Source organism: Muntiacus reevesi, chromosome 1 (genome assembly GCF_963930625.1).
Source record: "Muntiacus reevesi chromosome 1, mMunRee1.1, whole genome shotgun sequence".
NCBI lineage: Eukaryota > Metazoa > Chordata > Mammalia > Artiodactyla > Cervidae > Muntiacus > Muntiacus reevesi.
In genome coordinates this window covers 75590710-75606113 of record NC_089249.1, presented here as the reverse complement: position 1 = coordinate 75606113, position 15404 = coordinate 75590710, and the positions used below count along the sequence as shown (strand labels likewise).

General features: G+C 45.4%; 1 protein-coding gene across 1 annotated transcript; it reads left to right on the top strand.

The window, feature by feature from the left end:
- Window positions 1-457: 457 nt before the first annotated feature.
- Window positions 458-14473, top strand: LOC136143994 (SLAM family member 9-like). Its single transcript, XM_065901597.1, has 7 exons — window positions 458-550; window positions 1008-1122; window positions 4862-5242; window positions 7340-7636; window positions 9420-9554; window positions 9757-9848; window positions 10153-14473. The coding sequence occupies exons 2-7, from the start codon at window positions 1008-1010 to the stop codon at window positions 10243-10245; spliced, it is 1113 nt and encodes a 370-aa protein (XP_065757669.1). The 5' UTR covers window positions 458-550; the 3' UTR covers window positions 10246-14473.
- Window positions 14474-15404: the final 931 nt, after the last annotated feature.

Sequence of the window (15404 nt, the reverse complement as noted above, 5' to 3'; positions counted from 1 at the left end):
GGCTGAAACCATCTTGTAGATGAGATTCATTGCCCTGAGAGGGACTTGGGTCTCTGAAGGCAAGTGCAAAGAAAGTTCAGGGACCTGGTCCCAGGCCACGCTGTCCTGAGTGTTGACTTTCCAACCTTGGGTTTATTCACTAGATTCGCTGGATCCTGTTTCCACGTGTGTCAAACAGAAGGATAATTGTAATGATATCTGCCTTTCATAAGTCTATAAATTTGAAATTTGTAAGAAGACCTAGACAAGTTGGGGGTGTTGACAAAGATTTAGCTTCCCAGCTGCACAGCATAGCTGGCTGACATGTTGAATTGACCTTAGATAACTGGAGTTCCAAAAAGTCCCTGGTGTTCTGCCAGCACGGAATGTTGGAATGTTTTATTGTCTGGCTCTCTCCCAGTAACCCTGGCCTGTAGCTGCATTGCTGTTTCTCTTGGCTCCTCCTCCCTCCCCAACTCTGGAGCAGACCCACATAGTCCTCACAGTACTTCCAAGAGTAGAGGAAAAATATGAGACTTGCTCTCCTCATCACCCTGAAAGTAACCAGAGGGTGAGTTGCCTGTATTTTGACTCCTTACAGAAGTTTCTGACCAAAGGATTCATCCGCCACTAACTACATGGGGTTGGAGGGAATAAAGCAGTATTGGATATTCTCTTGTCTGAGATGCAGCAGAGCAGTTTCTGGAAGCACAGAGTGAACTCAGGTGACTTGCTTGAGGCTGAACAGTGGAATGGGACAGTGGCTGTTATGTTGGGAAATTTTTTTCCAGAGTTTATCCAGGCTGATATGACAACAGGGTTGGAGTATCTGCAATACAGTGGAGTTGTTTATACATTTACTCTGCAATTGTTTGCTGAGGTCTTAATGTAGGTGCTGGTGAAATTAATAGGAAATCTCTGCGTGGTTTAGTGTAGGCTGGTGGGCCATCCATCTAGAACATATTAGCCCCTCCCTAAGGGTGGAGAATACCATAATCGCCTCCTTCCTCTCTTTCTGCTCCTCCTAGATGCTTCTTCTGTGGCCTCACAGGCTGAGCAGGCAGCCTGTGATGGGGCCCTGCTCAGAAGACCCCCACCTCTGTGGGCCCTCCAGGCTCCTGGGATTCACCAGCTTCCTCCTCAGTGAGTGATCTGGGCTCCTGGGAGGGAGCGCCTCTGGGTGGAGCAGGGAGGCAGGGTGCCCTTTCCATGTCCTATGTCCTTGGTGAACAAAAAGACAAAACAGCTCTGCAATTATTTAGCAAATGCAGAGCCTTTGGTTTAGAGACCTGGGGTGAAAAGAAGAACAAAATGATCTTCTTGTTGTGGTGAGTCTGAGACAGCTGAGCTCAGGCAGACTTCACTACATTAAGGAAAACATTTCTAGGAAGATAAGTCTGTCTCTGCCGCAGAAATGTGAAGCTGGGTGAACGGGAGCTGCTTGCAGAGAGGGGGAGAGACTAAGAAACTGGCTCCTTGACTTGGACGGGCTGGGGAAACAAGGCTCCCTGGTCTCAACTCAGAGGGAACATGACAGTTTGTGCAGCTGTCCTGTGGAAAAGAAGGTTGACTAGAACCCTGTGTCTGAGATGGAGGAAGCAATTGTAGTCTTGATTTCTTGGGCAAGATGCAGGATGTTAAATGCAATTAAATGAAATTCTGCTTTTGTAAAAGGAACAACAACTTCTCAAATTTAAGGGTTTCTGTATACCACCTGTTGTAAGAATATGGAGAAACTAAGAACGGAAGTGTAGACTGGTACTGTGGGCTCTTGAAGTGGGTGAACAAGAGGAGGAAAGAAGGGAAAGAGACGTAGAAAACTATGGGGAGTTAAGTGAAAAGTGAGCTAAAGACTGGACAAAACCCAAATTATATACGTGACTTCCTGGAGACTATCTGATTATGTATGAGAAAGTTAAAATCTAATGAATAAACACTAATACCCAAGGAATTATGAATCCTGGAGAAAGCTGGAAAGCTTTTATTTTTAATTAAAGTTTAAAATTTTAAAATTATTTTTTCAGTATTCCAGCCACTAAGTGAACTTTCAGGAACTATATGAAATTTAATGAATTATAGACTGTTTATAAACAGATGTCTTGAATTAGGAATAAGCTTTATAAAACCTTACCTCCTTTTCAGTAATGTAACTCTATAAGGTAACAGTAAAATATAGAGCTTTTTTTCTCTTCAATTTTATGTAACTTGAAAATAAGTTCTGTTATTTAGAATTTTATCCATAGGCTCTGGGGTTGGAAGATTACATAAAAGAAAGAGAAGGAAAATGGACAAAATTGTAAATTAATTTGCAACTATTAAATTTTATATTATTTAAATAAACTCTATGTTGTTTGTAACCACACTCTCCCTGGCTTTATTTTCTTCTTCAGGATTAGATCTTTTGTAGATCACATCTCTCACTCCCTTCCTTCTCTTTCCAAGTCTTCTTCCACCTTCCTCAGAGCTCAGCTCACCATTCCCCCGAGTGGGTTCTCCCTGCACACTCTGGACTGAGCTTCTTCTCTCTGGTTCCTGTTTTTCCAGAAAGTATACAGTCTGGACAGGCTGGTGGTTAACCCTCAGCTGGCCAGAAGTCCCTGCTCTGCTAAACCCCCCTTAGTACTTGCTTCCCCTTTCTCAGGAGAGGAGAGTTGGAGAATGAGCCTCTAGGAACTGCTCAGATCCTGGTGATGAAACGAGCTCCTCAGGAGGACAGGGACAGGGTGGGGAGCTGGTGGGAGCGCCTGCAGGGGAGAAGCACTGGGCTGGGAGGGGGGAGCCCTGGTGCCAGGAGTGGCTCCGCCCTGTGTGACCCAGGACAGGTTCACCCCCTGGGGGGCCCTTCCTCTGTGACAGGAGGGGCCTGGGCAGATGCCCCCTAAGGCCTGACCTGGAGGAGATGCCTGATTAAAGGAATACAAAGAAACATCTGAAATCCTTAGGCCTGTGAACAATGGCATGAGCTATTCTCTGCTTCCAGTGAGAGCGAGGAATGAGAATAAGTACAGCTGGAGGGAGACAGGTCTGAAACGATAAGAATTTATTGAATTGGAAAGAGGATTGGGACTGTGGCAGGCTGACATGAAACTGAGGGAGCCTCTGGTCAATATCTAGAGAGGAACTGGGACCAGTAGGTGCATCCTGACCTGCTGGAAGAAAGATTGATCATCTTTTCAGGATAAGGGACTTTGCCTCATCCTGTTCTGTCCTACTTCGTCCCCAGAAAGGGTAAAAGGTATCAGGTCCCTTGGGCCTATGTCTGAAGAGGGAAGGTGGGCTCAGGAGGTGGTGGCCCTGAAGCAAATGTGCCCACTGGTCAAAGCTCTCCAGGAAAGGGTCTGAGGAAGGCCCACTGTGACCTGGCAGGGACTGACTGGGAAGTGTTGTCTTGGTGGTAGGGACAGTAGAGCTCATTAAATGATCACTTGCTCTCCCCCTCATATTCTAGTCCTTGGCAGTTAGCCAGGGCTTTGTCACAATTGCTGGTCGAAAAACATGAGCAGAGAGCACACTGCTTGTGGACAGTCTCAGTGAAACCCCTGTGTGATTCTCCTCTCTCCTCTCCTGCTGTGGGGCTGGGAACCTATGAGGATGCTGCGAGTTCCATGGGTGCAGCTACAAGGAGGTGGGGTTTCCTCCATGTATGACAGGGCCTCTCCTTCACTCTCTCATGGGACTTGTGGTGGGGACTATGGATCCCCCTTTTTCTAAGACCCTGAGGTATTGTAGCTATTTGTTACACAGGACAGCCTGTAGTTTCCTGACTACTGCACTGCCTAGAAAGAAGAGGAAGGGTAGCAGCCTTCATATTTGTGTTAGGTATCTATTGCTGTGTAACGAATCACCACAAAACATAGTACCTTAAACACCACCAGGTATAGTCTCAGGCTCACAGGTTCTGTGGGTCAGGGCTTAGGGTTGGATCAGCTAAGTCCTCTGCCTCAAGTCCTCCCAGACTAAAGTTAGAGTCTTAGCTGGGGCTGGGGCTGCATCAGCCCCACTGCGCAAGCTATGATTCCAAGATCTCTCAAGAGATTGCTGTTGGGAGGCAGTTCCTGTGGCTGTTGGGCTGAGGGTCCCAGTTCCTCTCTAGATGTTGGCCAGAGGCTCCCTCCGTTTCTTGTCATGTGGGCCTCTTCTTAGGCAACTGACAACATGAGAGCTGCATTCCTCAGAGTGAGCAAGAGAGAGAGAGTGAAACAGAGGATGTGTGTGTAAGCAAGAGGGAAGTCACAGTCTTGTATAACCTAGTATCACTGAGTGATATCCATCATGTCTGCTCTAGTCTATTCCTTGGAAGCCAGTCACTAGATGTAGCCCACTCACCAGGGAGGGCATTACAAAAGGATGTGAACACAAGGGGACAATAATTAAGAAGCTAATTCTACAGTTATACATTTGGTATTGACAGAAAATCTACTAAGTGCTTTTGATATACAAAAGTGAAAAAGTCACTCAGTTGTGTCTGACTCTTTGCGACTCCGTGGACTATACAGTCTATGGAATTCTCCAGACCAGAATACTGGAACAGGGAGCCTTTCCTTTCTCCAGGGGATCTTCCCAACCAAGGGATCAAACCCAGGTCTCCTGCATTGCAGGTAGATTCTTTACTGATTGAGCTATTAGGGAAGCCCCATGATCCCATTCAATTTATGAGGTAGGTGGGGAAACTCCAGATTAGAAAATTTAAGTTACCTCCTCAAGGTAACAATTCACTAGAACCAGGATTTAATTCTAAAATTGCTTAAATTCATTTTACTAGGATGCCTCTTAAGAATCAAGGGAATATATTGGATGAATTTCATTTAAAATATAGGTTATGTAGTTTTCTCCTTTATTGTTACTGAAAAAAAAATTATGGTTCCTGTGTCCCATGCCCTAGGTGTCTACAGCACTGGGGTCAAGAGTTCTGGAGCACATGGTCCTGGAGTTCAGGATTCTGGAGCCCATGTTTCCCTGCAGGGGATCCAAGGAGGTTCTGTGTTGTTTCATCTGACCAAGAATCAAGAAGCTGACCCAGAGGAGGTCTCATGGGGCTTTGGCCCTGAGTCAAACTACAGAGTCCTGCTGCGAGTCCGCCATGGGGCAGACACCCCAACCTGGGTCAGCCTCCAGGACAAGTACCAGCACAGGGTCCATGTGCCCAGTGTGATGTCCCTGAGGATTGAGAACCTGACCCAAGAGGACAGTGGGGAGTACCGGGCTCGAGCCAGCTTTACTGAAGGAATGGAACTTACCCGGGTTTTCCTCCTCACTGTCTATGGTGAGTGACTCCTCCTCACCATGGCTTCCCTCCTGCTTTTGAGCTAGGAGCATCAGGTAGGCCCCATTTTTCAGGATCCCTTCCAGACATCAGCGTTCAGGCTATTTCCTCCCTTGAATTAGGGTAAGTGGGTTTACTGCAAATGGTGAAAGGAGTTGAGATTCACTCCAGGGATAAAGCCACTTTAGAATTTTGGGAGAGGAGAATGGAAATTTGAGGAAATGATATTGCCATAGCAATTGTTGTTCTTTATATGTCTAGGTTTACTTAATGTGTGTATTGCTTATCTGTTGCTGCTATAATGCTGCTTTAATTTGGAGGCTGAACACAGCACAAATTTTTTATCTTACTAGGCTCTAGGTCAGAAGTCAGACATAGGTCTCACTGAGCCAAAGTCAAGTTGTTGGCAGGATGTGTCCCTCTATAAAGGTTCCAGAAGGAAATTCATTTACTTGTATTTTCCACTTCTAGTGGTTGCTTATGTCACTTGGCTATGACCACCTTCCCCTACCTTCAAAGCTGGCAATAGTGGGACCAATTCTTCTCACATTCTAATCCCTCTGACTCCCTTCCTCTTCACTTCTTCTTTCTTCCATTTCTAAGGACTCTTGTGATTGCATTGGTCCCAACCAGGTAATCAGAACAATCTCCTTATTTTGAAGCCAGCTGATTAGCACCTTAATTCTTTTATCTTAATTCCACCTTGCCCTGTAACCTATCATAGTAATAGGTTCTGAGGATTGAACATGGAAGTATTTGGGGTCCATCATTCACCTACCATAATCCAAAAATTCATGTGTAGTCAGTGCCTCCTCTCCTTTTACTCAGTGCCAGTCCAAGGCCAGCCTCACTCACAAAGGCTCCAGCAATCCAGCTCTAGATGCCTGGATAGATGTAGGAGAATGGTTACATGGTAGCACTTCCAGAGAGCCTCACTTAGCCAACACTTTCTTTCCTGGAAGTCCCTGGCTGCATAGGAAAATATCTGCTGTGAGAGAGTGACTGTTGTTGCTTTAGGTCCCCATGTGATTTCTATCACCAACTTATCAGTATGTTACTTCTCAATTTCAGTGGCATATTTTAACGGACTCAGACTTATCATTCCTAGTTGCTACTATCAACTTAAAAAACTGCACGACATTTGAGTTATGAATAAAGTTTTTATTTGGAGCAAAATGAGGATGGCAGCCTAGGAGACAGTACCCCAGATAGCTCTGAGAAACTGCTCCAATGAGAGGGAAATGTCAGTGTATATGTGACTTTGGTGAAGGAGGAATACAAGCAATAAGAACATTTTCCCAGAGGTTTTCTACTAGTCTCCAGAAGCTTTTTCTAGTCACTAGGAACAGTCATCACCATGAAGGATTTTAGTGCTTTTCTAGATACAATGAGGTGCCAGAATTGAGCTCGTAAAACAGGCTCCTCAAAATATCTAGCTATCTGAAGACCTGTCCTGCCGGTCCCACTCTCCCACACCGGCACAGAATGCCTCATGCCTTCTTTCCACCCTGAACTCCTTCAGTGGGGTGTGAAGGTCAGCAGCTACAGCAGCACATGATTTGACCCTTGTAGAGGGAGATAGCAAGTGCCAATTGTTGACACTGTCACTGCATCTCCCACACACGTCTCCACTATTGGGAGCACAGAACCTTTCTCTGGGCTTCTAGCTCTGACCAGGTGTCTTCTCTACAGGCTATAAAATCTCAGGCATTATCTGAGCAGAAGAGGCCCAGTTCCTGATCTGTGATTAGCTCTTCTGTCTGAGACTTCCTCCACGTCTAGAAGGAGCCCCATTTTCTTAGAAATAATTGGTCTTGGGAAGGTGGGATCAGGCTTTATTTTCTTGTTGGAGATGTTTAACGCTTCCTCAACATGCACACAATCTAGTGAAATCACATATGGCTTAATTCAGTGGCTCACCTCTTTATTGTCATTTGCTACGTATTAAGTACCGGGCAAATTCTGTTTATCTATATAATGCGTTCACTGTCATTAAAGGGAGAATGCCAGGGTTTCAGTGAGATGATGGATGAGAATGTACAGACTGGAATGTTCTCCAATCATGTGAGCTCCATTCTATTGTCCCTCCTCTCTCAGGAACTGTACCCCTTCCTGAGATCCATGTCAAGTCAGCATCCATCACACCAGGCTGGTGCAATGTCACTCTGGAGTGCAGAGCCCCAGGGGCTACAGAGGACCTGAAGGTGACCTGGGAGATCAAGGGCCTTCCCAGGGAGCTGGAGCAGAGAGTGACATCAGAACTACCCTCCAACTCCTGGCACCTGACTCTGAACCTGCCCCTGAGCCAGCCTGCTGCCAGCTTGACCTGTGTGGTCAGCAACCAGGTGGACCAGAAAACTGCCACCTTAGACCCTGGAGAAGTCTGTGTCTCTGGTGAGTGCACCCGCCAGAGGGGACGGGCACTCTGAGAACTAGGGGCTCTGGGCTTTTCTCCCCATCATGTGATGAGCACCTCCTTCCTACCAGGTCACCCCTTTTAGGAGCCTGGGAGGTATAGTCAGCTTCTGTCTGCATTAACTCTCTCTCAAGTCCTTGCCTGCCTCTCCACCCCCTTTTTTTCCCAAGAAAAAAGGAATTTGTTTTTGATGCAAATCAAGTCGGTTCACCTCCAGGTGAGCAAATCTCAGTCCCAGCTGGCCCTGGAGGCAGAGCAGGTGTGGTGTGGGGGAGGAGAAGAGAACTGGGGCTGCCGCAGCAACAGCATTTCCTAGAAATGTATTTCCCTGATGGCTCACCCCTCCCCTGACCCATGCTCCCTGCTGTCTGCACCTGCCTACCTGTTGTTGCCCTCAGGGGAGCTCCTTCCCTCCCAGCTGCTACAGGGCAGTGTCAGATCTGGTCCAGAGCAATAGCTTTCTAGCACTTCTCCTATCTCATCCATTATCCATAGTGTGTCATCCACTGTAGTCTTTTGAAAAACAATTGGATTTTGTGATTGGTCTGTATTGTCTGTAGGAGTCTGACCCAGGGACTCCCTGCAGGATTCAGGGCTCTGAAGGATTCAGGCTCCTCTGCCCATGTTCCTTACCTCACACATTTCACACTAAATTGTTTGCTTGGCTTCCCTGAATGTGTCCTGAAGTTGCAAGTTTCTGAGCCTCTGGAAATGCTGTTTCCTCTACCATCAAACCTCCCAAATCAAGAGTTCCTTGCTTACTCCTATTGAAGGATTTCCCTCAGGTCGTGGGCTTGTAACCAATGTCCTGCCCTTGGTTATAGTTCTGTTATGAGTCAAGTTTGAACAAAGGGTGTCTCAATCTCTTGTTGCACAGGCACTGCAGCTGCTGTAACTGCCCTGCCTCAGGCATCATCCCCTTTAAGGAGCAGTCCATGGCCACCCCACACTGAGTAGCAGTGCAATTGATGGGTTTGTCTTCATAGCCTGGAACACCTTGAGGGCAGAGGACATGTCTTGTTCTTTGAATTCTTATACCAAACAAAGTTTCTGGCACTATTCACACTCAGTATTTCACTGAGTGAATAAATGAACTGGTATCCTGTGTGCAATCTAGCCCCTCTAACCCATCCCCCATGAGCTACTGGTGGGAGCTGATATGTCAGCATCACTTAAAATCTCATGATATCTTTCCCTTGGTCCCATTCTAGAGTCTCAGGTAAAGTTCAACACTCAGCATGACCCTCAGGACCCTCTGGAAAGAGCCTCTCTTCTCTCTGATCATCCTCATCCTGCTTGTGCCTGCCTTTTCCCTCTCCTGCCTGCTGATCGGGAATGATTCCAACCCCCAGGGCTGCAGATTTGACGTAGCAGTGTCTCCTCCTTCCTGGAAAGCTGTGCCCGGCCTGAATATCTGGTAAACTCCTACTTCTCCCTCAGAAGTGAAGTTTATGCATCACCTCCTCTGGGAGGCCCTCCATGAAGACCAGTGTACAAAGTGTTAACTTCTACTGCACTGCCGTCTCTCTGGCTGGAAGACTTTGGTATTTTCTCCGTCTTCCCCAGGGTGACCTGTATTGTTTATCTCAGTGTCCCTGGCATCAAGCAGAAGCTCAGGACCTTGAGTGAATGATACTGTCTTGCCACCTCCTCTTTAGCTTCAGACCTCTCCACTTGCTCTTTTGTTTCTTTCCTCGACAATGGATGTCTCAAGTTCTGTTTGCCATAATTTTCTTTATTCTTTCTGTGTGAGGAAAACAGATTCACCTAGAAACAGCAGTGCTAAGACCCTGCCAGGCATCATAGGGGCTGTTGTGATTATGCTGTTGATCCTCGTAATTGGACTGTTCCTTTGGAAGACCTATAAGAAGAAGAGGAAGATGAAGACTGGAAGAGGTAGGTTGCATTTCTGCTTCTTGCCCCAGGTCTCACCCTTCCCCCACTGAACCCTTGGTTGCCTTCCTCCTGCATTTTGCTGCTCAAGGAATATCAATGCAGAAGGGGAAGGCAGGTGTGGGCTTGGCCTTGAGTTCATTGCCATGGGGGAAGGTATATATTTTCAAGGCGAGGTTCAAGCCCCACTCTGTGTATGATGCAGGTGTAGAATTTCAGGGTGACCCTGGGGACAATGATGGTGGCATCCAGTATGCGGAGCTGAGCCAGCAGGGGTCTGGAGAGGTCACATACAAGGTGAGAATGGTAGCTGAGCCCAGTCTGGGATCTCATGGTTCTATCTCCTGGGTCTGTCAACCCAGTCACCTGCTGTTCCTGGCCTTGCTCTCTCTTTGACTCTCTCCAGGTGGTCAGTGGTATTTACTAAGAAAATTTAAAGCTTGGGGCCAGTGTAGTGCTGGTCACTTTGGGTAAACTCACATGCATTTCTTGTCAGCAGCATTGCTTCCTTCTGGGTCACTCTAGGGTCTCTTTCAGCTTTTTTAGAAACTCTCTGACTTCAAAAAAAAAGAAAAAGAAACTCTCTGACTTCAATTCCTAGGGTGTTGGTAAACAACATTTAGAAGAAAAGGAGACTAGTACTGTCTACAGTGAGGTCTACAAGCCAGAAAGTGAGGCCATGAAGATAACTTAATTGGAGAAAGCAGAAGAATCAGAACTACTAGGACACCTCCACTCGGAGCTTGATTCCTGCAGACACCTGCCTCTCCCAGCTTTGGTCCAGCTCCAGCTGCCCCTGTGACCCTCCCGCCCTCAAGTGCCTGCGCACATGTGGCCTTCTCACAACCTCTGTCAGCTTCCCCAGCTGTCTTCCCACTCAAGATCCTCACCCTGCAGGACGAGAGCTCTTCCATCATTGACCCGGCACCTAGCCCCTCTTTTCCTGAAACTTCCCAAAGAGGACCTTCCTGCACGTGATAATCCCCACAGCCTCTGCTGTGTGACTGGTGTGTATCTTTCTGAGCATTCAATCCCAGGTGTGGAGACAGTGTAACGGTGTTGACCAGACTACAGAGGACAAGGTTAGGCTTTGGTGCTGGGTGCTGAGTTGGGCGTCTGTGGAGGCAGCATGGGTAGGTGGGAGCTCACAAAGAACTGGCCTGAGGTTTCCTTTGCCCCTTATGTCGGGCAAAAGTTGTATGTCAGGCAGTGTGTTTGTGTGTGTATGTCTATTTATCAGTATGTGTGCTTGGGGGGATAGCCTGTGCACATTATACAGTGGTTCAGCCCTTGTTCCTGATCACTAGTACTAACTAACCTCAGCTTCAGCTCATGGACCTCAAATCCACCTCCTGTGGAGTGGGTAGAGGAATTTGTACTGTTTCTGGCCCTTCAAAACCTTCTGTGTCTCAGAAGGACCCATGTTGAGATTTGTATTCTTAGAAAAGCAGCTTCAGGGCATTCCTGTCTGGGGTGGGGGTCATTAGAATGGAAGTGCAGTGTGCTACCCCCCCAACACACACGCACTCTAATGAAGCTGTTTTGAGAAGTAAAGCTTGTGGGAAGGTGTGAACCAGCCCTCTCCTGCCTCTTCTACTGACCCTCATCCCCCACAACCTGCTGGCCTCAGATCGGAGTCAGCCTACTGTTTGCTCACTCACATGCTTCTGCCTGAAATGATCGCTCCCTCCCTGCCCCTTACTGTTGTCCCTGCCTGTTGGAATTCTAGCATTCCACCCAATCCTAGACCCCTTTCCAAGTCACATGGTCTACATGTACCCAAAGATTTGGAAATGGTCTCTCCCACATCTAACTTTTTTGGACACAGGTGACATAACCAATTTGGCTGCCATAGTTTGATTGGGTTGGTCATCAGTTTTCCCTGCCTGCATCACCTGGAGCTCCCTCGGGAGGGTGTCATGGCTTTAGGAGGCCAGTGCCAAAGAGACAAGCACATCTCTTTGTGAATTGTCTGAGCTATTCTTCCTCTCAACTCCAACAAGAACTCAGCAGATTGATCTCAGAGCACAGCATCTACCAAAGGTGTTTCTGGTAGTAAGTTCACAAGGAAGCAAAGATGGACATGATGAGCCCCAACAATCCTGCCTGATTCCCCATCCTACCTCCACCCTCACATTGCTTGAGGACCTGATGTCACCTGCACTGTATTGTGTGGGATCTTCTCCTCTTCCTGGGGATCTTCCTCTCCTCAGTCTCTGTCTCCAGCCTTCAGTCCCAGCTCTTGAGTTGGAGAAGAACTCACTCTGGTACTATGATCTGTGTCCTTTTGTCTGTTGGCCTGCTTTCTTGAATCTCTTGGTTTCCCACCCAGTTCAGCAATCTTAGCTTTTTCAGTTCTGACCTCAGAAAGAAAAGTTCTGAGCTAAAATCTTGAGCAATAAGAAGCAATGCTAAGATCCTGCTGGATAAGGGAGAAGCAGAGTTCCCTTAATAAAGCCATTTCTAGCCAGTTTCTTGTCAGGCTGAACAGAGAAGGCTGAGAGGGAAGAAGATGACCTCTCTCACTGGAATCCTGGGTGACCGGTCATGGCTGATATCAGTGCCATCAGTCCAGAGGCAGTGTGAGATGTGACCACCCACTGACCCCCTCCCACCCACCTCGATTCCCAAAGCGTAAGACAAAAAAGAAAAAAAGAAGGGAACTCAACATTCCAAGCCTATATTGAACCAGCTTTTGTTCCATGAATTTTATAAGTATTATTTCTTCTTATTCTTATAAGAACTCTTTTATTTTTTATTTATTTATTTATGTTTTTGAGGCTACTTACTTTATAATATTTTATTGGTTTTGCCATACATTGACATGACTCATTGGAAAAGACCCTAATGCTGGGAAGGATTGGGGGTAGGAGGAGAAGGGGACGACAGAGGATGATGGCTGGATGGCATCACTGACTCGATGAACATGGACTTGGGTGGACTCTGGGAGTTGGTTATGGACAAGGAGGCCTGGAGTGCTACGATTCATGGGGTTGCAAAGAGTCAGACATGACTGAACGACTGAACTGAACTGAACTGACATGACTCTTTTAGAGTAGATATTACTATCCCTGGACTTCCCTGGTGGCTCAGGTGGTAAAGCGTCTGCCTATAATGCGGGAGAGCTGGGTTCAATCCCTGGGTCAGGAAGATCCCCTGGAGAAGGAAATGGCAACCCACTCCAGTATTCTTACCTGGAAAATCCCATGGACGGAGGAGCCTGGTAGGCTACAGTCCATGGGATTGCAATTACTATTCCTATTTTGTAGGACAAGCAACTAATATCCCAAAATAGTTGGTGGCAGAGCAAATTGTTAAATTCAAGGCTAGGTAACTCCAGCATTCATATCTTTTCCTTTGCCACATGGTCAATGAAGTTCTTGGAATCCTAGAGTATTCAGAAAAGAGTATGTTCCATTTGTTCCTCTTCCAAGGTTCCTGGTTCTGACTCAAGTGCCTCAGTTTGAATGAGCTCATCCTGATGATGGATGGAGCAGTTGGTGGGTGAAAGGGGAATTATTCCTTAAGAGCACAATGGAGTGGGAGATGTGGGTGGGAGACATGCAATGACAGGTCCTGTGCTCTGGTTCAGAGGCGGTATTTGAAGCAGAGATGCTTCGTCTTGGGTCTTATTTTCACTTTGCTCTTTCCTACCTACTGGGTGTTTGCTCTGTAGTTTCCTTTATCAGTATCTTTCCAACCTCTAAATTTTGGAATAATCAAGGTTCATACCCAGACCACGCAGACCACCTCGCTTCACTGTCTACACTCATTTCTGTTTGATGCTCTGGCCATGCAGTAATCTTGTGACTATATGACTTTATGTGCTAAAAAGGACGTAGAGATGTGACCTGTCCCCTGAACTCCACAGTGTAAATATTCAACTGTTTACTTGACATTTTCACTGGCATGTATAACAGGCATCTCCATCTTGACATGTTTAAACTCAGACTCCCCAAACATGCTTCCTATACAGTTTCCTATCCCTCCAAAGATCACCTCAATCCTTCCCTTTTTTCTGACCATAACACTTGGGTGTCATCCTTGACTTCTTTCTTTTTTTTTCATTTTCATTTCTTTTTCACTCTCTATTAGAAAATACTGATAGTTCAACATTCTATATAAAGTTGAATACTTATTTTTGTATATCTATATGAAAAAATATGTTTATAACAAAATGACTCTTACCACCTCCCTGGTCCAATTTCATCATCATTTCTCACTTGGATTATTACAGTTACCTCAGAGTCTACCACTTTTATCCATAATCCTTTAATGTCTATTTTCATAATATCACCCAGATGAATCTTTTCAAAACTTAAGTTGCATCACATTCCTTGTTGCTCAAAACTGCCCTGTCACATTACTTGTTAACTCAAAATTTCCACTTTATCTGGAAGATTCTGTATCAGCAGGCCTCCTCTCCCATATACCTCTCCTTCCTTAATCCACTATAGGACACTGGGCTTCCTGCCAGTCCTTCAATACTCCATGCATGCTCCTTCCTCTCTAGAATTCTCTCCTTCTAGGTATCCATGTCTCATTCCCTGACCTCCTTCAAGTCTTCTTATAGAAGTGAATTTCTCAGTAAGACCTACACTGACCTCCCTATATAAAACTGCAAACTCTTTCTGGTGGCCTCCTCCCTCCTCCATGTGCTACTTTTCTCCATAGCCAGTGTGACAGGGTACAGTTAGTTATTCTGGGCTGTAGACAGTATGTATTGAGGCTTCAAAATATAAATTGTCATCCTGTAATGCAAATACCATTATTATTCCCAGTAAGTGGCTACACTGGTAAATCAATGAATTTATTCAAGTCACATAACTAATAGATGGCAGAGCTGGAATTGGAATCTTGGAGCTGGATTCTGAAACTCTTGACCACTATATACTGGTAAAATAAAGTATATTTTCTCCATATGATGGAATACTATTTGTGTACTAAGAAGAGTTAATTATATCCTTATGTATTTGAATGGAAAGTTTCCCATGAGATATTAAATTAGTTATGAAATATGCATGGTATTAACCTATATTGTAAATATATATAAATATGTTTATGTGGGCATGAAATATTCCAACAGTTAGTAGGTTAAGAATTTAACAGTAGCTAACTTCTGTGGTCTGTCTCCTTTTCTGTATCTTTAGTTTTTTTACAACACTAACTAAAAAAATTATCTATTAAAATTTTTGAACAGTGAAGTGACATGATAAGAACTGTGCTTCAGATAGATAAAGCCACATATATGCCAACAAGAACTTTATCATCTAAACCAGCTAACGAACTTGTGCTTATTTCCACTTTCTATTTTGTTGATTTAAGGCTTCAGGATCTTTATTGAAATAACCCCTAATGGGTCTACATAAGTCTATATAGTTCAGGCAAAGCAAAAATTTCTGATTTTTTTTATCCAAATGGACTCTCCCCATGTATTGCTCACAACCCAGAATGTTCATTAGATCAACTAGAGAACTTTTATGAACAGATGCTTGGACTGTATCCTGAAACTGGGCACCACTTATATTTTAAAATACTCATTAGATGTTTTATCAGGCTTGAGAACTGAAACCCTGAGCCTACATGAAGTCTTCAGGAAATTCAAATGGGAATGTACATGGCAAAGAAAGTCTGTGAATGTGTTTTCCAAGTTGTTTCTCAAAGTGTCTTTTGTTTCTAATAGATTGAGTTAAGGAATGAATGAATGACAAAACCCTACAATTTGTCATTACAGTTGACTCTTGAGCAACATAGGGGGCTCCCACTCCCTGAACAGTCAAAAATTCACCATATAGCTTTATAGTCACCCCTCTTTATTCACAGTTCCACATCCACCGGTTCAAACAACCACAG

What these genes read in the sequence shown, in the direction of transcription:
- LOC136143994 (XM_065901597.1), top strand. Translation starts at nt 1,008, where the DNA reads ATGCTTCTTCTGTGGCCTCACAGGCTGAGCAGGCAGCCTGTGATGGGG. An exon ending in ATTCACCAGCTTCCTCCTCA is followed by an intron (nt 1,123 to 4,861) that starts GTGAGTGATCTG and finishes CCCATGCCCTAG; the next exon opens with GTGTCTACAGCACTGGGGTC. An exon ending in TTTCCTCCTCACTGTCTATG is followed by an intron (nt 5,243 to 7,339) that starts GTGAGTGACTCC and finishes CTCCTCTCTCAG; the next exon opens with GAACTGTACCCCTTCCTGAG.